The sequence below is a fragment of the Rhinatrema bivittatum genome, chromosome 13 (genome assembly GCF_901001135.1).
Source record: "Rhinatrema bivittatum chromosome 13, aRhiBiv1.1, whole genome shotgun sequence".
NCBI lineage: Eukaryota > Metazoa > Chordata > Amphibia > Gymnophiona > Rhinatrematidae > Rhinatrema > Rhinatrema bivittatum.
Window position 1 is genome coordinate 70606053 of NC_042627.1, and position 14078 is coordinate 70620130.

The following is a 14078-nucleotide window of genomic DNA, read 5'->3' on the forward strand; positions in this document are numbered from 1 at the left end:
CAGCAGGTGCAAAGTTCATGAGAGGGTATAATCCAACATTTTTATGTGAATTTTGAAAAGGAGGTACTTGCATAGTTTCTCTTTAAAAATGTTAGTAAATTGCGTGTGTTAAAACAGCCTACATCATTTATAATTACTTGGATTGCGTGAAAATAGCTCTCTACATTTTTGGGTGTTAATATGCACAATACTACTGAAAATATACTATGGAAACACATTTTGCACATATACACTAAATCTTTGTGCTTTCACTCTACAGGAATAATTTTAACTTTAAATAATTTTAATATATAATAATTATATGTATATAATTCTCGTATTATCTTCTCCTGCCCTTGTTAACCCTCTCCCTGTTATAAAATGTTATTATTGTAAAGCTTGTTGCTAAGTTATGTTACATTGTGAACCGAGGTGATGTTTTGCAAACGTGCCTCGGTATATAAAAAACCCTTAAATAAAATAAATAAATAAAAATAACTGCATATTAAGATGGTAACATGTACGCTGCATGGGCGAACATGTATGCACTTATAAACCGACTTGCGCGAATGGATGTGGAAATTTTATACCATACGTGCAATTATGCATGTATGTCATAAAATCGGCAGTACGCATGTACATGTGAATGCACTTTTATATGGACGTGAGCATATGATGCAAATTCCACTTCTACCACATAAGTGGGGGGAGTTTGCTAGGCACATAGGCCGATGCAAATACCCATTTCCCCAGTTCGTTCCCAGTTCGCCCCGGCAAAGGATAGGTCTTCCTAAACCCCCTAGTTAGATAGCCTCCCTTTTACTATATTAGCCCTGATCCTTCAAACCCCACTTTCTAGCCCTGATTTTATTTTAAAACATATACGCCATCCATACCAGAAGTAAAGTTACGTAATAGGGGACCCCAGGTGCATGCTTGTGTGTGTAAATACTTACATGCACATTTCAAGTGACCTTCCCGGAATGCCTATGTCCCGTCTATGCTCCACCCAGACCCCACCTTATTCTTAACTTTTTGATTTGTGCACATACCAAGAGATACACATGTTCCCAGGCGCTTCTTAAAATCTGCATGGCGCACACTAGCACGAGACACACGTGTATTTCCTGGCTTTGGCCCGCATAGGGCTTTTAAAATTCACCTTTAACTTTTTAATGGCATTTATGCAAAAAAATATATATATATTTATTAGGATGAGTTTTAGTGCATAGGCTGCATTGTACAATATACTATTTTGGATATATGTACATTGGGTGTACAAACAAGACGGTATCTACTATACTTATTGAATTCGCTGGATGTAAGAATTTAAACAACCTATACAGAGGAGATGGGAATATATTATAGTGTAAGAAATAGCTGCTGTTCGCAGATTGAACGCTATTAAATTTAGACAAGAACTCAAAAATAAAATCTATGGGTTGGATCTTCCATTAACATTTCCACCATTCACTACAAATCCACAAACATGTATTTATGAAACCTCCCTCCAGTCGGTTAATCTGTTACAATGTGTACAGCACATTACGTCTGCTCAGTAGGCCTTGGAGACATACAAGAGTAGGAGACTGCAATTAAAGCAGAATTATTTTTCATCTAGAAGACAGAATGTAGAAGTAGAAACAGGAACCAAAGACATTCCAATAGTTTGAACTACTCAACATTTGGCTGCTGCTTCTGTTCACAGCAGGAGGGTGAATAAAATATTCACATCTGGTACTTAGCATGCATATTAAGGTTCAGCGCTCACTCAAGTACTCTGCAGTGCTACAGTCTATTTTCCAACTGGTGATCTCAAGATCTGAACATGCAACTTTTTGGCTCCACATCAGAACTCTACCACTGAACTGAAGAAATATTCTAAGCCAGTAGGAGACATAGCTCCTTTAGCTGAATTGCCCATATCCATCCTCTTATCATTGTACACCTACCCCAGGCTGTCCTACTCAAGAGGAAAACATGTTCCCGATTCTTACCATCTCATCCCTCTGTCCAGGGCCAGGATCTCACGGCTAGCAGCATATATGAATATTCAATACTCTCCAAACCACTCAGCAGTGCTATTGCCTACGAGGTAACATTTTAAAAGCCCGGTGCGTGCCAAGATCGTGAGATTTATTTATTTATTTATAAGTGGCTTATATATTGCTCTTCCAGAAAAGGGGATGCGCATGCCCAGCAGATATTAAAAACCGTCTAACATGCGTGCACATCCCCCAATGCATGAATATCTCGTTTTCATTCCGATTTAAAAAATGGACATGGTATGGGCAAAGAAGAAGCATTCTGGGGTGCGACCTAGAGATGTGGATGCAAATACTTAACGTCCAGGTCCAGTACCACGTAACTTTACTTATGCTATGGAGGAGATATAAATTAAAAAAAACAAAAAAACAAACAGCCATCCTTGAGGGGTTTAAAGGGTCTGAGATAACTGGGGGGAGTGCAACTGTTACAAAGTTGGATGCACTTTCCCCTCTCTCTGTTAAGACATGTAGCATTGTTTAAAATGATGCTGTTGCCAAAGTTATTGTATACTCTCCAAATTCATCCTTTACTATTACAGAAAACAGAACTGGATATTATATACAAAATATGTTCTGAATTTATTTGGAGAAAGAGAAAAGCTGAGGCATCTATGATGGAGCATCTGGTTCCTAGAGATGAGGGGGGGGTTGGGGATTTTTCCGATGTAAATTTTACAACATGGGGCGTTTGTTGAGATCACTAGGGGACTGGCTGCGGACGAGTAATCATTACTCAGCTCCACAACTGGAACAATTGTCAAGAGCCCCCTATGACATACATTATGTACTGCATGCCAAAGAGAATGGGTTTATCGGATAAGATTCTTGCTAATCCACTGATAATCACGATGAGATCTGTTTGGAAATTCATTCACCAGCATGTATCCTTATCACGGCGAAAATCATTCTGGCTACCAATTAGAGGTAATCCTAAATATGGTCCAGGAGACGAGTGATAGGCTGAAAATATTGAGCCAACAAGGCACAGACATAAGACAATATTTTGTAAAAAGTCAAAACAGGCAGAGGCACACATTTCAACAGTGTCAGCTAAACACAGAATTTATGGAGTTAGTATATTTTACATATGTACAGCTTTCAAGTTATATTTGTACTTCCATTGGCAAGGAAACTCAGAATATTACCTCAACAGCCTATCAAATGTTGCTAAGGATCTATTGAGGAGGTAAATATAAGGTTTCTTCTTGTTACAAGTTTGCGCAATCTGAGCGCAAATATGGTTAAAGTGCTAGCAGGAATCTGAGAAACAGCGTTGATGGCTGTGGCTGAGGATGATTTGTATGATAGCTTAACAATTCTGTACAAATTCATAGTTTCTGTTGCCAGGAGAAAGATATCTGTGTATACTTCACAGAATTGTAATTTCTCCATACAAAGCATTATCAGGTGAGTGCAAGTATTACATCTTCCTGTATAAAATGTTCAAAGAATGATTATGGGAGCGTTTGCTTGAGGAGAAATTCTGGGACACAGTGCTTCAGGCTCTATCATCCATTTTAGATCTTAGTTTGCCCGAACTACCAACCTTATGTATTTTATGTACTAGTCCTGAAGATTTGGACCCTGCATTGAGTTCTCTTTCATAATACGAACATCGTTAAGAAATGTATATTAATGAAATGGTTAGCTAAAGAGCTGCCAATGACACAGTTCTGGATTGCAGAAATTATTGACCTGCTCAATTTACACTATCAAACATGGATGCTGAGTTCACAGGCAGCTGAAACAACTTTCCAGATGACCTGGGGAGCATTTATCAGTAGCCTATTGTCGGATATACAATCTAGATTTCGTTTCCGGACATGACGGTACCTTGATGTACCTACTATTGTGATTATTACCGACGACAGCTCTACAGTTGGATGATCTATTCTGCCCTTGATGATGATGATGATGATGGTGGTGGTCACATATCATTCAGGACAGTTGAAAGATGGGGGGAGGGAGAGAGGGATTTGAACTTTTGTTAAGGGATCTTAGTCATAGATGCTTATTGTATTTTCTTCTTTCTTGATGTTATCAGTATTATGTGAAATATTCACTATATAAAAGGAATTGCTTATTAATTTGTAAACTAATAAAACTATGAAACAAGTGTCAATATGAACGACAATAAGATCTTTATTTTTAATCTTACAGGAAAACAGAGGTCCACATTCAGCCACTGTGTACCTTGATCTAGTTAGCAAGACAAACGTATCTGGCTAAATTAGCCAATATATTCAGTGGCAGAGGTGCACCACTGAATATATCCAGCTATCTTAAAGTGAGCCAGATACGTTTATCTGGCTAACTTTAGGACAGCTATATGGGCAACCAGAGTTAGCTGGATAAGTTATCCAACGGACCTCATAATCTATCTGTCTTTCTATACATAAAAACAGAGAACGTATCTATTTTTTTTCTGACCTAGTATCTTTCTCTTGAGCTTCCACAGCATGATAGGAAGTTAACCTCACCTTGGCTGGGGCTATGTCGCCATGAGCTTTCATTCACTGCCTGTTTGTGTGTTGGGAGGGGGGGGGGGGTACAGAGGTAAGAGGAGCGGATAACCTATTTTTATTTCCTTCTCATCTAAGCCGGTCACTGCAGCGCCGGAACTCTGCCCCAGAGATACGGACCATAGCTCTCGATGGAACCGAGCCAGTAGGTTTTGTTCTTGAGTGATGGCCGGCATGTAGTATTCCCAGCCCTGACCAGACTGAGGAGCAGGAGCCAGGTTTAGAAACCAAACCAAAGGTCAGTCCATAACAATTTGTAACTATTATTTTGATGTTTGTGTATCTGCACGGTAAATCTTTTCTTTTCTTTTTTTTTTTAATAAGAAGTTCTGCAGCAGGACACGTGTGCCCTATTGCTGCATAATCACTAAAATTAATAAACCAATTAAGTAAACTTTCATAACTATAAGGAGATTTTTCAGAAAATTTGCTATAAATAAAGTGCTTTGGCTGGAGATCTTTCGTGAACTATTGATGGCTTGAAACTTCCAGACCCTCTGCCCATGGGAAGAGTAAAAGCGCCGGAAATGTGACGGATATGGGCCTTACAGAACCTCACTCTAGCAGCAACTTGATGAACCTCGCAAACTGCCTCACTTATACCCAAAACTGAGAGAAAGCAGCCATTTCTTTGTAAATGGTAAGTAGTACTACGATCAGCAAACTGGAGAATTCTCCCTCCCCTCCCCCATCCAGTGCATGGTCTACTTCTTTTTGTAAATAAGGTGCTCTTCGGGCACAAGTGTCCCTTGTGCAAGATGAGGCATCCAAGTGGTGCACGCCACTCCAGCGCTATGATTAACAATTATAATTACTGATCTCTGATCAGCTGAAGAGGGGGATTATTATTCACGGACATCCCTCCGGCATAAAGCTGCTTCATTTCTGCTCCTGTTGGCTGGCATTGTCAGAAGCCATCAGACACAGCAAACAACATCATTAAATGAGCCACCTAGAGGGGGCTGACGAGTCCTCGGACCTGAAGCCATTAAAGAGGGGGTTTTGTGCACGGGTGAAGAATGAGGGCAAGACCCTATTGAATAAGGACCCCTTTGTCTGAAAGATGAAAACAATAAGGGGCTCTATTTCAAAAGGAACACGTCTGAAGGCGTGGGCCTTAAGTGCACACTGGGAACACATTCAAAAAAACTGCAGCAGCACAGAGTACAATAATTCATTATGGTCTCGTTGTTACGTCTTTTTTTATTTATTTATTTTATGCCTTTTTGTGATACAGAGAAAAATGCATTATTCTTAGAGGCACTTCCAGAAAGAGTATTAATGAAAAGAATGGCATGAGTTAGTACTGCAAGATTTCACGCAAACCATACTGCACTTCTTACTAATGAATTAGTAATCTTTACAAAATGAACACCTGCTTTCATATGAAACTGCTTTACAATTCAGGACACTGGTATACCAAATTAAAATGTGTATGAATAAAGAAGATGAGGCCTGTCCTTGGCAACTAGCATATCTCCCAACTAAGCCTCCTATTCAATATGAAAACCCTTTAGCATTCTTGGGTCCCCTTTGCCATTATTCAAATTTTTGACACCACAGCAACTATTAACCTTTGAAGAATAACTGTTCTTGCATGCTGCTTTTATTCCCTTTTATCTCTCCTCTTCTGACACTGGGAAATTTTGTTTTTCCTGGTTTATTTTTTTGTTCTTGTTTGAATAGAAAGCTGTGTAGAACTCTACATTGATCAAACACAATGCAAGATTTAAGGAGGATACCTGGCAATGTCCACTGTGGCACTACAGTTCCTTGACTCGTGAATGATCAACAAGGTTTTCCATTGCTTGGTCTACATGCCAGGAATTATTTAAAATTACTTATTATCTGCATTCTCCAAAGTCTGGAGCAGGGATGGCACTCACTGATTATTATTATTATTATTTAATAACTTTTATATACCGGCATTAGATAGGCACATCATGCCGGTTCACATGTTAACAAAAGCGAGGAAAATACATTATAACAAGGGTAGGGGAAGGGGTGAAAAAAACTAAGTGAAAGGCAAGGAAAGTACAGTACGGCTACAATTTTGTACAAAATATTCACAGGGTGCACAAATCTAGCCAGGAAACAAAGGGGCTGGGGCCCATTCCTGGGCCAGATTTTTCATTTTGCTGGCTACCACGTATTTTCAGTACTAACCAGCTACATTTATCTGCTCAGCTCTGGCCACACAAATGGCAACCCTAAATCTAATAACTCAGATTTCGAATGGTTAGATTTAGCCACCCACATTCTAACTGTGGGGCACTCTGAGGCCCTCTTGTGGCCTGAACATGCAAAGCAGGAATGTCCTAGGGAAACTCCCATGGGATTCACCCACCTGGCTTGAATACTGCAGCATGCTCTGTGGTTAGAATACAGGCAGATCTTAGAGGGAACATTGGTCTTAACTGCATATGTTGCTCAAGATAACCACATGTAATTACCCAGTTATCTTACTCACTCAGCAGCTCTTTGAAAACTGATCTGTTAAATTATATTTTATGATATTTAGCAATAAGAAAATCACTTCTTTTAAAGATGATTTTCTATAAGTTGTAAATGGATAATGCAAAATTGCTTATCTGTAATGGGTGTTCTCTATGGACACAGAGTAGAACAATCACTCAACTGGTTGAAGCAAATAGATTACAAGTACTGTCTAATTAAATTAAACTAAGACCATTGGAATTCTGCTATAGACTGCATTCATTTTTGTGTGTGTCTTATGTCTCACTTGTGGCATGCAAATGTAATCATCTGGTCTTAATAGAATCCAAAAGAAAATTATTTTTTTTAGAATTTGCAAATAAAAAATGAATTAAAAAAAAAAAAACAGGAGGATCGTTTCATAGGTCGCAGAACGGGAAAGGACGCCTGAAGGTATGGTAGTCAAAAGCTAGGGCACGGCTTTTGTGGTTTGTCTTCATTGATTTTTATCTCTAATCTTAGACTTCGGCGACGGTTGTTCCTGTGGTCAAGGTTGTCCATGTTGAGGTGGACTGCAATGTCTGTAGTAAGTATATGGCTATCTCCTTTGAGGATAATGTAGGCTGCTGAAAACCCATGTGCCACCCCTTCTTATTTGAGCGTGTACCGTGAGATGCACGACTGCCAGCCTAACATACCCGCATATCTCCTGGATTGGCTGCACGCTGGGCTTTTAAGATTCACCCCATAGTGTGCAAGGTATTCAGTTTTGAGCCCAGATTTTGCTGGACAGGCAAGGAAGCAAAAAATGAAGAAAAATATGTATTATTCTTTTATAAACCTACTCCAAAGGAAAACCGTGGGAACAAAAAATGAAAGGAAAAAAAAAGTAAAATATAAAAACTTGCAAAAAAAATGTGGTGACAGCCCAAGGAGAGAGGAATCCTGACCATTTGTCGAGTTGACAGAATAAAACGGAGATTTTCACACTGGTGGCAACGAGGGAAACCCTTGTCTGCTCAGAAGCTTTATAAATGTTGTTCTGAGTATGTGGGCGCGTGCCCTCGTGTAGGGGGGATGCCTCCACTTGTGTCGCTGTTTGTGTGCTTGCCCACAGAGAAAAAAAAAATTAGATATTTCTAATGACCTTTACAATCAAATCTATCTTTATTCTATGAACTAAAAGGTAAAGTCAAGTTCGTTCTCTAAAACCACCGTGCAGCTAGCAGTGTTGGAAAATAAAGTGTTTTTAACATAATTACTAATAGTTGTGAGATACTCCCTTACAAATGTAACTAGATAAAGTTTCTGGGTGTTCAAAAAGTCAAAGTGTTCAGTTACTTCTGGCCCACTTAAACCTGATATATGCCAATTTCATGGGGTTTTTTTTTTCCACAGCACAGATTTACAAGTTCTCCTTAAAACAATCTACATAAATGAAATAAGCAAATGAATAAAATTAGTTCATTCACAGAACTGATCTGTTAGTTCTTGTTCAGACGTAAGAGCAAAAGTTTAAACGTTTCTCCACAAAACTACACCTGCATGTCAATGTATTCTAATTGTGAGAAGGAGCTTATCAAGAGGATGCAGTTTATCATCTCATTCAGGCCAGATGGAGGAAGCCTTTCTCTTCCCCAGAGATGCAAAATGAGAAAACCCTTTAGTACATCTGGCCCTTAGGCACTAATCAGTTAGGATACAGATGTCCTGATTCACTGAGGAGTTTTGCTAGGGTTGTGCTGTCATTTAGAGTGCACAGGAAGGGGACATTTTCTAAGAGACTTCTGTGGGCAAAACAGTGTTTTTATGCGCAGAAATCACCTTTTTACAAAATTGCCCACACGATATGCAGGTAAAGTTAATCGTGTACATCACTTGTAAGTTTATTCAGACTCGGTGCAGGCGTTCCTGGGGATAGGGTTGGACTTGCACGCGTACTTTTGGATTTTAATAAACATGCATGGAAGTTTTCACAAAGGACTCGCATGTACAGATCTGCTTTGAAAACTGGGGTAACTTTATGCACATAATTGCCACCGTTTATGTGTGATGTTACAAAATTACCCCTAAATGCTGTTAAAGCACACTAAAACCATTGTAATACTCATTAACACATTTTAACATGCACTAAAATGGTTTTAAGTGAGCAATAACAACAAATACAGGTGGATTTTAAAAGCCCTGCACACGCCAAAGCCAAGAGATAAGTGAGCATTTCGGGCCAACACGCACTGTGCGGATCTTAAGAGGCACCCGGGTGTGCCTGTATCGCCCAGCACACGCACTAATCGGGAAGCCAAAAAAAGGGCTGAGGTGTGGTGAGAGTCAGGGCAGGGATGGGCGTCCTGGGTCTGTAACCTGACACGCGTGTGTGTAAGTATTTAGGTGCACAAGCTCGCACTGGGATCCCCTAGGGCCAGATTTTGTAACCTACGCACGGGCGTAGATTTCTGCGCGCAACCCGGCGTGCACAAATCTATGCCCGATTTTATAATGTGCGCGCATGTTATAAAATCCGGGGTCGGCGCGCACAAAGGGTGCACACTTGTGCACGCCGATCCCTAGGGGAGCCCTGATGACTTTCCCCTTCCCCTCCCTTCCCCTATCTAACCTGGCCCCAGCCCTATCTAAATCCCCCCCTACCTTTGTTTTAGTATTTACGCCTGCCTCTGGGCAGGCGTAGGTTGCGTGCGCCGACCAAGTGCCGGCACTCGATCCCCGGGCCCAGCGGCAGTGGCGAGGCCTCTGGCCGTGCCCACGCCCCGCCCATTTTTTCAAGCCCCGGGACATGCACGCATCCCGGGGCTTGCGCGCGTTGCCGAGCCTATGCAAAATAGGCTCGGCAACGCGCGCAGGAGGTGTTTTAAAGGGTTATGCGCGTAACCCTTTTAAAATCCGCCCCCTACTGCGTAACTTTACTTCTGCTATGGATGGCGTGTAAGTTTAAAATTTTAAAAAATCAGGGATAGTCAGCGGGGGTCGAAGTGTCGTGGCTAATAGGGTAAAAGGGAGGAAGGTTAATTAGGGTGGTTAGGAAGTCCTAAACTTTACCTGGTTGAACTGGGAATGGACTGGGGAAACTGGTTTTTGCGTCGGCGTGCATTTGTAATAAAATCCCCCCGCTTATGTGGTAGTGCTGGTATTTGCATGCACACGTGTGTGTCCGTAAAAATTGCGCTCACATGTACGCACGTGCAGCTGATTTTATAACATATGTGCATATACGCATGTATGTTGTAAAATGGCCATGTCCATTCTCGCAAGCCAGGATATGCATGTAAGCCTGTGCGGGTCTTTAAAAGTTACTGTCCTCATGCACACGACAATAAAACAAAATGAAATGAAAATAAAATGAAGCACTGAAAATAAGAATATAAGAACTGTCACACTGGGTCAGACGTAAGGTCCACCAAGCCCAGCATCCTGTTTCCAATAAAGGCCAATCCAGGTCACAAATACCTAGCAGGATCCCATGCTGCTAAAATCCAGAGATAAGTCGTAGCTTTCCCCAATCTGCCTAGTTAAGAACGGTTTATGGTCTTTTACTCCAAGAACTTTTCCAAACCAACTGCCTTTATGACATCCTCTGTAATTGTGTGAAAAAAATATTTTCTATGATTTGTTTTAAATGTGCTACTTACTAACTTAATGGAGTGTTCCCGAGTCCTTGTATTTTTTGAAACAGGAAAACAACCGATTTGCATTTAGCTTTGTATTCCACTCGTAATTTTACAGATCACTATCATATCCCCCTCAGCCTTCTCCAAGCTAAACATCTCTAACCTCTTTAGCCTTTATTCATTGGGGAACCATTCCATCCTCTTTATCATTTTCATTGCCCTTCTTTGGAATTTTTCCAGTTCAGCTATATTTTTTTGGAGATGCAGGGACCAGAATCGTACGCACTACTCTTAGGTATCGTCTCACTATGGCGTCATACAGAGATATTATGACATTCTCTATTTTATTCTCCATTCCTTTCCTAATAATTCCTAATATTCTGTTTGCTTTTTTGAATACCAGGGCACACTGCACCAAGGAGTCCAAAGACTTGACCACGATGATACCTCGATTCTTTTCCTGGGTGGAAACTCCTCATATGGAGCCTAACATGGTGTAAACTGCAGTTTGGATGACTTTCCTCTATGTGCATCACTTTACTCTTACCCACATTAAATTTCATCTGCTATTTGGATGCCCAATTTTCTAGTCTCTCAAGGTCCTCCTTGCAATTTCTCACAATCTGCTTGTGACTTAAAAACTCAGAATAATTTTGTGTCGTCTGCAGATTTGATCGCTTCACTCATTGTTCCCTCTACCATATCATTTATAAATATATTAAAAAGCACCGGTTCCAGTACAGACCCCTGGGGCACTCCACTGTTTACCTTCCTTCTCTGAGAAAACTGCACCCCCTCCCCCTACCTTTTTCACATTCTATGACAATGAGGAACAAAGCTTTATGAATGAGACCACAGGCCAAAAACTTGTAGCTAGTTAAGGTACAGAACTGGCACGTAGGCTGACGGGAGGGGCATTTAGAGATGTTCACTGATTAAATGCACCTCAAATTATGAAAAAAAAAAAAAAAAGTATCCCGGGCCTACTTCCATTCCCCCACCCCATGCCCTCCCCCTAGCTTACCCACAATGATGGGATGCAAAAGATGGCAAGAGAGATTTCTAGTGCACCTGCCCCACCGCTGTCATATTTCAAAATGGTACCAACCGACCAGTGGCTGACGCCATTTTAGAATATGGCACCAGTGAGGCAGGAGCAACTGGGGATCACTCCTGCTCCAATTAGGGCTTTATTGATTGTGGGGAAGTTGGAGATGAGGGATTGAGGGGTTGAGGAGTGCGGTTGGTGGGTGCAAGCCCGGTAGGGCAGGACTTGTTATATAAATTTGGCAGCATGAGTTTTAATTATAGTACGTACTGTCAACAGTAAACACTAAAACATTTTAGTGCGCGCTATTGGCAAACAGCATGATCTAAAACTAAAATAAATGAAAAAAAATTGACAAAACAAAAACAAAACAACTCTCTGCCTGCACAAATGAAGCAAAACAAAACAAAATGAAAAAAATAAATAAATCCTGGTTCACACCTAGGGGACATGGACCTCTTCTCTTTTAGCAACCTAAACGTTAGGAGATTGAGTTGTAAAAGTTTTTGTCAGGGAAGGTACCCTTGACAATAAAACTTAAACAAATCAAGACCTATAAGCTCAGAGAATGCAGGGGAATCCGAAATCAAAGGAAGCAATTTTCAAACTGTTTGCATTAAGATAAAGTGCACTGATACTTTTAACCTCTGCACTGATACTTTTAACCAATTTTCATAATGAACCTGCACACATACTTCTGCTTTGAAATTTGCAACAAGTATTTTTAATTGCACTTGCTTTTTCTGCAGGTACTTTTTTCACTGAAAATAAGGTGCATAGATTTGAAAAGCCAATCTGTGGAGGCAATTTTCATGCTTGTAAATTGGCTTTTGAAAACTGTTAACGATAAATGCAACTTTTAAGCACATAACTCTGAAAATCCCCAGTGTGTTCATTCCCTGACTTAAAACAGACCCATGGGAAGGCCTCCTCTCATGGTGGCTGCACATATGTGCATTATGGAACAATGCACAGACTTTTAGCCACATTGAGGAAGCGCAGTTTTCAGACAACTGATTAATATGGATTAAAAAACATTTCATACCCAAGTAAATCACTTTACAAATTGCCTCAGTGAATTGTGTTTCTGCTGTGTACCTAATCTAAACATTCATGAACAATTCTGAACCTTCTGTGCCACCATGTTGTACTTTAGCTGTAGATACTGTATTTATGCAGACATAACATGAAAACATCAAACAAGTCCAAACCAGCATGCCCACTTATATAAACAGTGACCCATTTGCTGATTATAAGGGTGGTCACAGCTCTGGTGAAGCAAAGCCATTTTTAACTATGGATAGCATCCAAGTGGTCTAGATGTCAAAGGAACTGTTTTTCTATTAGGCAAATTCCTGGTTGAAATAAAAAGCCCATCAAGAAGTACAGAGTTGCAGGTATGTTCCTCTTCTGGGTCCTCTGCTGTCTTCAACGTGCTCTCCTTAATGTCTTTGTCAAGATCTGCAGTTTCCCCTTCCTGATCTGAGCAGCTGTCCGTGTTGTAATCTATTTCTTCTAGACAGGGAGGATCCTCATCACATTCCACATTGCTGCATTCACAAGAAAGGAAGAATACGTGTAAATAGGTATGCACGTTATTTCTGAAGTTGCAGTGGGGGAAATGGGAACTGAAAGCACCCATAAAGCATAATGTGCCATACTAATGCAGAATACACTAGTATTCTAGGGACACAGATACTGGGGTGTGTTTGATTTGGGGTTATATGGTTAGGGGCAGATTTGAAAAATAAAGGGAATGAGTTTGGCAAGGAGAGCAGGGCATCACTGTATGACTTTTAACTATTTATTTATTTTTTTTACTTTTTTTAAAGCTGGGCCACCTCAACAAGTAGCTGGGGGGATTTAGACTTATTGAAAGAGGGGATGCAGGGAGACATGTCAGCATCCCAATGCCTCTCACAAAACATTACCTTCACCTTTTAATTTGTGGCTAACTTTCTGGGAAATAACATGGCTTCAGTGAGCTGCATTATTTTATTTGCATAGAATTAACTATGCAGAAGCTGCTTTTTATGCATTTGGAAATTGTATATGAACAAATGCATGCAAAGAAATTTATGTCATAGTGAGTGACTTATTTAGCAAAAAAAAGTGCGATATCGCCACGATGTGTCATTATCACATACTAAAAGCTGGTTGTTTGTGTGTTAATCGCCTACTGCAGCTTTGTAAATCCACCCCTTAGATTGTAAACCCAGTGGGGCCGGGAATTACCTCTATGTCTGAACTGTAATTTACCATGAGTACACGTTTGGAAAGATGAGTAATCAATCCAAATTTTAGAAAGAAGAAAGCCCCAAGCTGTAATCCTTTGATAACAAATATGTTCTTTTTGTGTTGGTAGAGGAAAGAGGAAAGCTATTGCCACATCAGGAAACACTGTTATTTTCAAATTAAGAAA

The 14078-nt window shown here is 40.3% G+C and overlaps 1 protein-coding gene across 5 annotated transcripts in view; it reads right to left on the reverse strand.

Moving 5' to 3' along the window:
- The window catches only part of AGBL1 (ATP/GTP binding protein like 1), a 712193-nt gene that overhangs the window by 250319 nt on the left and 447796 nt on the right, over nucleotides 1–14078 (reverse strand). For 4 of the 5 annotated variants that reach the window (XM_029574650.1, XM_029574652.1, XM_029574651.1 and 1 more), the window contains one exon: nucleotides 11632–13206. The exons of the other annotated variant lie outside the window; for it this stretch is intronic. In XM_029574650.1, coding sequence (XP_029430510.1) covers nucleotides 12951–13206 — 256 coding nt within the window. In that variant the 3' untranslated portion in view covers nucleotides 11632–12950. Of the gene's footprint in view, nucleotides 1–11631; nucleotides 13207–14078 lie in introns of those variants that run through there. 5 annotated transcript variants of the gene reach the window in all.